The sequence below is a fragment of the Platichthys flesus genome, chromosome 17 (assembly GCF_949316205.1).
Source record: "Platichthys flesus chromosome 17, fPlaFle2.1, whole genome shotgun sequence".
Taxonomy (NCBI): Eukaryota; Metazoa; Chordata; class Actinopteri; order Pleuronectiformes; family Pleuronectidae; genus Platichthys; species Platichthys flesus.
In genome coordinates this window covers 9,084,797-9,094,469 of record NC_084961.1, presented here as the reverse complement: position 1 = coordinate 9,094,469, position 9,673 = coordinate 9,084,797, and the positions used below count along the sequence as shown (strand labels likewise).

Genomic DNA, 9,673 nt, shown 5'->3' with positions numbered 1-9,673 from the left:
TCCTGACTTCCATGCATAATCAAATACATTTTGCTCAATGAATATCTTCCCATCAAACTGGATGCTATGACACATTCAATCATCACGGTTAAAATTAGACTAGAATTGAGTGTGACAGAGACTTAGGGACTAATCAACAAAAGTATTCAATAAGCTCTTAAATCTTAGAATTCCATCAGACACAAGAAGGAACCTGGTGAGAGTCAAAAAGCAAAGTTAGACGGAGGCATACTTTTAAAAACTCTTTACGTCTTTGTGTGAATTCAGAAAAAGGGTTTACAGGCGAGTCGGCCAGTGGGGTCAGGATCACAACATGCTTATTGATTGAGGGCTGGGATTAGAAGGCTTTTGGCCCACTGACCTTCTCGCCCGTCACTTTCTCTGTCAGCTTACGAACACACGAATGGCTTCAAGGCTCATGAATGCTCTCTGAGGAAAAATCAGGCTGATCTTCTTGGTCTTTCATTCGCTGAACGTAAAGATAAAGAAAAGGACTGTTTGTTGGTGAATATCATGGTGTGTGGCTGTGTCATCATCGAGGAAACCGTTGAAACCAGCATCTAGCTTGCATTCTCAGATAGATTTAAGTAATAGGAATATCCTATTGAATTAAATTGATTTGTAAATTTAGTAATTATGTATTATAAAGTGTCAAAATCTGAGAAATCTTGAATTTAAATTATTACATTGAAATGTCATTTCTATGAGTGAAAACATTTACCGGCTGATGCAAGAGCACGACCAGTGGATGAGCTGTGACGGACCCATTAGACCAGTGTGCACAGCAGCTAGCTGAATTCTATTAGCGACTATTTGTTGCTGTTTTGTATATATCGTTTTGCGTTTAAGAGCCATTTTCACTGTATTCACATTCATGGACCAGTGAATCTGCTTTGCTTTTTAGGAAAATGCTTTGCTTAGGACCGAAACGCCGAGGCCGACGAAGCTTTCGTTTTGAAGCTGGTGCTGGAGTGACCCCTAGAGGCAAAGAATAATGCATACATAACCTTTAATGATGGAGAGTCCAAAGTTTTGCTCACAGGGTAAACAAACAAAAGCTTATCCTGTTGTTTTTTTTCTGTTGTGTTTTTACATCAGAAGAATGGGTCCCAGAGTTACTTGGACTGTATTGGATTTGGTCGCAGCACTGTTTACCCCTGAAACTCCATCGGCATAGTCATGAGTAGATAATGAGTGCATTTTCATTTTTGGGTGAACTATCCCTATAATGAATAGTGGAAATCTATTAGGTAAAACTGTATGGTCCAGTGGTTACACCGTTAAAAGAAAGAAGATATGACTCAACGTTCTGTTGACTGTGTGAAACAAGAGTCTTTCTCGTCACAGGGTTCCATCCCCTCTATCTCTCATGCGAAGCCGCAGAAGTGCATCTGTGTTGTCGGATCACAACACTGGCGGCGGAGGAGCATCAGCAGCGGAAAGTTTACGCTTCTTACGTAACATGAACAATCATCGCTGATCCTTGCATGCAGCGCCGGAAACGCATATTTGGCGTGCGCGAGGAAAAAAACCCCGCGCGCCCATTGGCTGAACCGAACACCGGGTCCCGCCCCCCGCTCGGGTCGGTTGATGAACCTCCCCACTTCCCGTGCTCGGCTCCATTCGATCTCCACCCACCAGCCCGGAGAGAAGACATCGGCCCGACCCCCTCCACCGTCCCTCCGATAGAACATATGGCCTCACCAGTCCTCGTTCTTTCTTTCACCGCTGTGCCCACTACTCTTTAAAAATTCCGCCGAAAAAGAGAAGACGATTTTCCAAAACATTCTGGCCGTTATCTCACGTAAGTACCCGAGACGCGGGGAGGGAAGGGAGGCGCTTCCCCCGGCTGAGCTCCGTGGAATCGCACGTAACATGGCGGGCTGGTCCTTCTGCCTTCCTGCCACACATGACAGACCGATTCAATGAGTTGGGTTTTTTCACGCGTCTCCCCGCTGTGTTCCTCTTCGCCGGCCATTCCCGGTGCCGTAGTGACACCCGGGTCCACTTCCTGCCCGTGTGTTGTGTCCGTGCTGCGGCTCGTCTGTGGTTTATGAGTCAAAACCCCCGGCGCTAACACGAGCTTCTTCTGTCGCCGTCCACATTAGCCGCTCTCTCGCTAGCGCCATGACGATCGCTGTGCTCGCTGTGGTTACACGTTTGTGTGTGTCCTGTGTACAAATACGCGTGTTACAGCTAATGTTTAGTGTGTTGTCGTGATGACGCGTTGTTTTTATTTGATGATAATAGTGTTCGTGGATATATCTGCTGTCAAGTTGGGACTCCATTTGCGCAGCTGGTACGCATGCGCGGGCTGTAGTTAGACAATCGCAGCAATGTGAAGTTATAGTTATTAAAAGCAAATAAATCAGAAAAAGGTGTGATCGTGAAGTTCTATTAAGAGGATTGTTTTCACATCATGCAATAATTATAATTATCACATTATGTGTTATTATAAGTTTAAAGACTGATTCTTACTCCTGAGTGAAAGTTTAAAACTCTTCTTTATTAGTGTTTTTCTTTACTATGGTGTTATAAGCACTAGAATATATTTGTTGTTGTTGTTTTTTACTTGTACCCCATTAGATTTCAAAATAACAAACAGGAATTTTAACCTCACTACTTTCACATCACATTTCGAGTTAAAGCTGGGGGATGTGGACAAAAGTTATTTAAAAAAAATGTGGATATTGATAATTGTCACGGTAGATGTCAAATGATTATTGCTTTTTGCTACTGGGTGGTTCTGCACTTGTCTTTTATGGGCAGAGAATGACAGCCACTGTAGATCAATTATGTGTCACACCTCCTCCCTGTGCTCGGATAATACACGGGTAATATAGTGACGTTTGTTGAACTTTGTTATGTTGTGATAACTGTTCGTATTGTTTCATTGCTCACACTCTAAGCAAAGAGGTTTAGGAGATACCTTAACTGAACCTGTCTAATTTTGACCACAGTGAGGACAAATGTGAATCCATGGGTGACAGACAAGCTTAGACAGAGGACCACGGTTTTCCTTTCTTGCTGTGATAAACGTTGTACAGTACATGTCCTCTCTAAACAGTGACTGTGTGTTGAGACCTAATCTTCTTGTGTTTGTCCCTCAGGGCTCCCCTGTCTCTGTACAGGTGTATGAGCGCTACCCAGAGGGCTTAGGGGCAGCTCTTTACCGGGAGCACTTTGACTTCAACGCTGAGCCACCTTGGGATCCCAGCTGATAGCGGGACAGGTCCATCTCCTGACTTGTCCATGTGAGTGACTGAGTGTGTGTGTGTGCACACATGCATACATCTCATAGCAAAGTCCAGGATCACGGTGTCCTGCGTAGAATTTGGCAAACCACAGTGTGAGTTAACAGGTTTCTTTTTGAAAATCAATAGATTTACATAAAAGCACAATGAGGGGTCTGGAGTTTACACAATTACTAATTTCACCTATAAGGATGTGGCGTTTCTTGTTTAGAGAGAAGTTCTGTGAGACTATAAATAGAAGAAGACTTTTAAAAAACTTCATACATTGTGCAATGTGTAGATGTTGTGGCTGCTAATTTTAGATAGGTGCTATGCCTGTGATAGGATGATTCAATATGTGATTCAATCTGAACTAAACATATTTATTGTGGTGATGCTAATGCTTTTTTTGTCTCTCTCTCTCTCTCTCTGTCTTTTCCAGTTTGTTGCATACCGGCAGGACCCCATTGGCTCAGTCGTGACCCCTTGACTTGTTTATCTGTTCTTTATGATTGTCGGATTAGCGGAATACGGTTGAGATGAAAGGACTCGCTGACAAACCCAGCTACATCATTGAACTTCTGGAGGCAGGAGTAACCCTCGACGATGTCATTGACGGACACATCTGCGAGCAGACTCTGGTCAGTTCAGCTTGTAGAAGAAATTCCCTGAATCCTACAGACCACTTTCTAAACACCTTCAGTCGTAGTTTAATGTGCAGCAGATTTTCCCCTGTTGAGACAATAACCCGCTCTGTTTTTAAGTAGTTTGACCAGTTGCTTTTTGAATTTGCTGCAAGCTTCAACTTCTCTTGTGTTCACAGGTGGAGAAGAGCGCGTTTGTGGTGGGCGATCTTGGTGCCCTGATGCGGCAGCATGCGTGCTGGCAGAGCACAGTGCCACAGCTGCAGCCATACTACCCAGTCAAGTGCAACAGCAGCCCTGCAGTCACCCAGGTGCTGGCTTCCTTGGGCCTGGGCTTTGTTTGCACCAACAAGGTAAAAGTCAGCTCAGATTCATTTATTTATCTTTTTCAATCTGCCCAGTGCTTTTTCCTCTTATGATGCCTCCTAAAATTTTTGGGCCATTACATTAGAAGCACCTAATTGATTACTGTTCAGCTGATGACCTTTTCAACTTGCACAACACACTTGGTTTTTGATTTTCATGTGGCTTTTAGACTTTGTGGCGTCAGTTTATCTAACATGATCATCCTCTTTCTCATCAGGCTGAAATGAACCTGGTTTTGGAGCACGGGGTGCCACCAGAACACATCATTCTGTCAGGTGTTTGCAAACAGCTGGCCCACATCAAGTACGCTGCCAGGAACAACATCCAGTACCTTGTTTGTGAGAATGAGGCAGAGTTGTCCAAGATATCCCGTCTACACCCGGGTGCAAAGTAAGTGATCAAATTCTCAGCAAACGTTATTTGTCTTGCTCGGACAGATTATTCATTCATCTGTTGATCCCTGGCTAATAAGTTTTGTTGGTGCTCTTCTAGGTTGCTGCTGCAGTTGACCACTGAGGCCCACGCGGCTGAGACCAGCATGACCATCGGCTCCTCTCTGAAGAGCTGCCGGCACCTGCTGGAGGCAGCCAAGGAGCAAGGCATCGAGGTGGTGGGCGTGACCTTCCACATCCCCAGCTCCTGCGAAGACCTACAACAGGCTTACACCCATGCACTGTCGGACGCCCGCTGTGTGTTTGACATGGGGGTGAGTACAGTCTAGAAAATATCTATACCATCATAAATATATCAATACAAGATTCTATATTGAACCTCAGTTTCTTTTTAATGAAGGATAATAACTCAGCGTTTGTCTGTTTCTGTTTAGCTGGATCTGGGCTTTAACATGAACATCCTGGACATTGGTGGTGGATTCACAGGCACAGAGTTTCAACTCAAACAGGTTTGTGTTAAACAGCTGGGACATGATTCATGATGCTTCAGTCAGACTTCACAGAGGAAAAAATAAAACATTACCTGAACTTTACATCAACTTTAGAGAAGATGCCAATTATCAAAGTAATACAATTTAAAAACCTCCTTAAAATATGTATAAATGCATATTAGTGTAAAAATTACTTTCACATGGGAAAATCTTAATTTTGTTAAACAACCATCAACAGGTGGTAGATGTTTTGACAAATTTACAATGTAAGCAACACAATGACAGATCTCGGCTTTTTTTTACAGCTCATTCATTATTTATATTACCTCCCACTAAAAAACACAAAGTCATTTCAGGTTGCTTCCTTTTTCTGGAAACACTCTGACTGTGTATTTTGTTGAACATTGTGTATGCAGGTTGAATCTGCTGTCAGGCCGCTGCTGGCTGCTTACTTCTCCCCTATGTCCGGAGTGCAAGTGTTGGCTCAACCCGGCAGCTTCTATGTGGCCTCAGCTTTCAGCCTGGCTGTCAACGTGATCGGCAAAAAAGTAGTGACCCACTGCTGGGACAGCCTTGTTCAGGGTGAGTTGCTTAATTCACTTGCTTCATTTTCCACCACAATCTGGTTAATTCTGACCTTAAGAACTCTCCACGCACCCTGGTTGTGAGAATGTTTTCATGGTTATAGGGTAGTTCTCATATTTGTGGTTTATTACACATGCTGTTACATAATAAGTCATGTCAATCAAGGTCATGTCATCAGTTTGTGGGTAGTGTTCTACTTGTCTGACATGGTGACTCTCTATTCATTCACAGGTGAGAACAATGAGGATACTGAGTTCCTGTACTACATGAATGAGGGTGTTTATGGCCCATTCAGCCGGAAGCTGGTGGGAAACTCCATCGCTGCCCCGTCAGTGCACAAGGTTAGTAGGCCTCCCAGTCAAACGCTTTCAAGAATGAATGGAGCAGCTGAAAATTGTATTGGGGAAAGTGGCTTTAATTCATTATGAGTGTTTAAACATTGGGGTCCGTGTTGTTTTAGAAAGTGATCTGTGTAGACTCAAATACTTTGAGTCTGGGTTTAAAATAGTGTTGTCCTGATGTGACATTTAGTCAAACAAACAGCCGATTGATACCTGAAGGGAAACTCCAGCCAGATCAGGACTGTCAGCGACTGTTAATAATTAATTTCCTCTAATGCGCTCTGTGAACCTCACATTCCCAAAACCACTAAAAATAACCCTTATCACACGGTGTTATGTAAACACAGGGCTGCAGTTCGAGGTAAAATAGAACGTGACGTAGAAATTGTGTTGTGATGCCTCATGGTATTAACATTTCCGTACACACTCTGACCTCTTGTACTTCTGGGCTTGCAGTTGAAGTTAGTGGTTATTGACATTGTGTTTGTCTTCTAGATAGTAAGCAGTAGACAGATAATCAATAAATCTACTTTTAGCCACCACCGGACCACAGCTAATTGTTCAGATTTCATGTGATGAAGATGTTTTTACAAAGCATAATTTCTTCGCTTGCAGACTGAAATGATTATTATGTGTATAGCTCCTCTCCTATTTTACAGGGTGTGATTTTATATGTGCAGTAGAGCGTTATAACTGTGACAGAAGTTGACTATTGCTTTCCTCATTACACATATTCATGACACCGGTTCCTCTCTGCAGCATGGGCTGTGTGCTGAGGAGACGGCCTATCCCAGCAGCCTATGGGGCCCGACCTTGGATGATCTGGACCAGGTGGTTGATCGCTGCCTGTTGCCCCTGCTCAGTGTGGGAGACTGGCTTCTCTTCTCAAACATGGGAGCGTGTAGCCTGGATGAATCCCTCTCCTGCTCTCCACAGCTGCCTGTCTACTACACTGTCTCCACCTCTGACTGGTGAGTACGTGAGTGATTCATCACTAAAGCAAGCATAGGAGGAATGTGAATCGTTTTCCAGGAATTGATCGTGATGATTTGTGTTGTTCACAGGTACGACATGCAGGAGGCTGGTGTGGCATTGGACAGCGCCATGAAGAATTTCTCCATGGTCCAGTACAGTGCGTAACTACCCTCGGCCCCTGTCCTCTATTCTATTGCTCAGACCCTCCTTTGCCTGTCCTTTCACCAAGTGAGTCAAGGGGTCAGCGTGGTATTTAGGACCAGGGGCTAAATGTGGTCAACATTCCAGCCACCTCTGAAAACGCAGTGTCCGATTCTTTCTTCCAGGAATTTGACTTTCCTAACCACCTTCAAATGGTGAACAATTGTAGTTTGATACCTCAATTGTCTAAAATGCTATCTGGAAGAATTGTGTATCTTTACTCCTCCCCCTGATGGACTCCAAAAACGTGTCCGCTAAAAGAACTCCAGCCCATACTCAAATGACTTTATGCAACAAAATGGACGACTCTCTGGAGATGGAACCCTCCAACTTGTTTGGGGTGGTTTATTTCCTAATTATAAAAAGATTCAGTTTACAAATGTATAATTGATTTCAATCCTGTTCTTTCTTGATTATCTGTTGACAGTCTTGTAAATCCTGTATCTGTCCAACACACATTTTGTCTGTAGATTGTCTGTACAAAGGATCAATGCCTTGTGTCCATTCTGTATTTCAGACCCCTCACTTTGCAGAGTTTAAATTAAATTATGACAATGATGTAACCTTTTTCTTTATTGCAGTTCACCTCAATGCATCTTTATTTATTGGATTCAGATATTACCGGGACATATTTAATGCTCCGTCTTTGTGTGTTTCGACCAGGTATTATGCTGTGGCCCATCAAAGCAGTGTTTTCCTGATAAGATATCAATGTTTTGTTTTGTTTTTTTAAACGCTACATCGATATAAGTGTGCTGTGATTGCCATGTGACCTCAGTGGTTCCCCTCTACTCAATGCGCTTGAAGGAAATGCTATGGGAGATTCTCTTTACGCTGCGCTAGAGCTTCAACACGGAGAATCTGCATACACCCAAACGCACTCCTCACCTCTAATAGAGAGATGCTAATCTGGTTTTATATGCACAAGATCTTTTTCTAGGTTAAAGAAATACTGTGACATTTAACAATGCAGCCCTGTTTTTTGTTATAAGTTTGTCATATCAGTGTCTCTTGATTGGGGATTGGTCCCCATTCTCCCAGGAACTGAAAAACCAGCAAAGGATCGTTTTCTGAAACATGCTCGAACATGTATGCAGCGGATATAGACTTACATGTCTTTATCTTTTGTAATAAGCCATGTTAGTTGTACACAAATGATGAATAAAACGCCTACATTTCCTCACGCCTCTCTAAAGATACGAGGGACATATTGCAGTCACTTGTACAGCTCAATCATGTCTAATATTAAAGATGACCTGACTCAACTGCAGTTTTTAAGGAATCCTGCCCTCATGTTAAAAATTACTAATGTATTAATTACATGCTTGTCTAAGGCACTAATGGACCATAGCCTGTTTTGACTGTAAATTGTGCTTGTTAAAGTAATGAAAGTGATTAATTTAATACATTTCTGACTGAAATCATTCATCTTGTGTTTGTGTGATCTTTGGCGTTGGGAGGTGGAGCAGTTGTGGATTGCTAATCATGCTCTGGATAAAATGAGTCACAACCATATTTTTCTGATCAGTCATGAATTTGTTCAGTCAGTTCTGAATATAAGAAACAATCAGGCCAGGTGTTTTTTGTGGGTAGGTAATGAGATCCTTCCTGCTGCACATCTTATTAATATTTAACAACTGCAGTCATTGAAAGTGCTTGAGTATATATTTTTTATTTCCAAAAAAATACATCTTATCGACTCTTACAAGTTTTTTTAGGGATTTTGACCTTTCAAATTAATTGAAAGTGCTTGAAGTTGATAGTGTTGGATACCTGTCATACGAATGGTTTAAGCTGGTTAGTGATATATATTTTTACCAGTTGACATTCTGGTTTATTGTTTGTTAGATGAACTGTGTAGTCTATTTAATTGGACTGGCCTTTGTGGTCCATTCATCCTAATAGTAATGTTTTTGATGATAGTAGTATAGAATAGTTTTGATTATCAAAGAAAAATGAAGTCTAAGCCACCGGCTCAGTCCCTTTTAAAGATGCATAAAAACTCTGGACCACAATGATTCTCACTGAATATTATTATTAAGCAACTCTCGCTAAAAATAAGTATTTTTTTGGGGGGGGGAAACTGCTTCTGTTTCAGTGGTAATGAGACTGGTCACCTATTAATGTGATTAAATTAGTTGAGTAGAATCAACTGTAGCTCTGTTCGGTCATAATAACAGAGCTGAGCATCTACCGTTGGTCATCTCCACCTTCTTGTACCTGTGCATTTGATTATCTAATAATTTATACACTGCCGAAGATTTAGTCTTGACATTAACATATTTCCAGAGTCAAACATTGCAGCAGATGTCTTTGGCCATTACTCATTCGGAACCACAAACATCATTAGAGTCTGAAATATCCAGGCAAATGTTTGCACACGTGTCTGATGTCAGCAAGATGATGCCATTGATTTCTCCATCATCTTTGTGAACTATCGCCACA

General features: G+C 42.3%; 1 protein-coding gene across 2 annotated transcripts; it reads left to right on the top strand.

The window, feature by feature from the left end:
* Positions 1-1,627: 1,627 nt before the first annotated feature.
* Positions 1,628-8,654, top strand: azin1b (antizyme inhibitor 1b). 2 transcript variants are annotated; one of them, XM_062409491.1, is made up of 11 exons: positions 1,628-1,804; positions 3,111-3,254; positions 3,676-3,874; positions 4,057-4,230; positions 4,461-4,633; positions 4,736-4,949; positions 5,070-5,144; positions 5,543-5,708; positions 5,943-6,052; positions 6,812-7,023; positions 7,117-8,654. In XM_062409491.1, exons 3-11 carry the CDS (start codon positions 3,773-3,775, stop codon positions 7,190-7,192), a joined length of 1,302 nt encoding a protein of 433 aa, XP_062265475.1. In that variant the 5' UTR covers positions 1,628-1,804; positions 3,111-3,254; positions 3,676-3,772; the 3' UTR covers positions 7,193-8,654. The 2 variants fall into 2 exon arrangements, with proteins under 2 accessions (XP_062265475.1, XP_062265476.1); XM_062409492.1 differs by having other exon boundaries at positions 3,111-3,349.
* Positions 8,655-9,673: the final 1,019 nt, after the last annotated feature.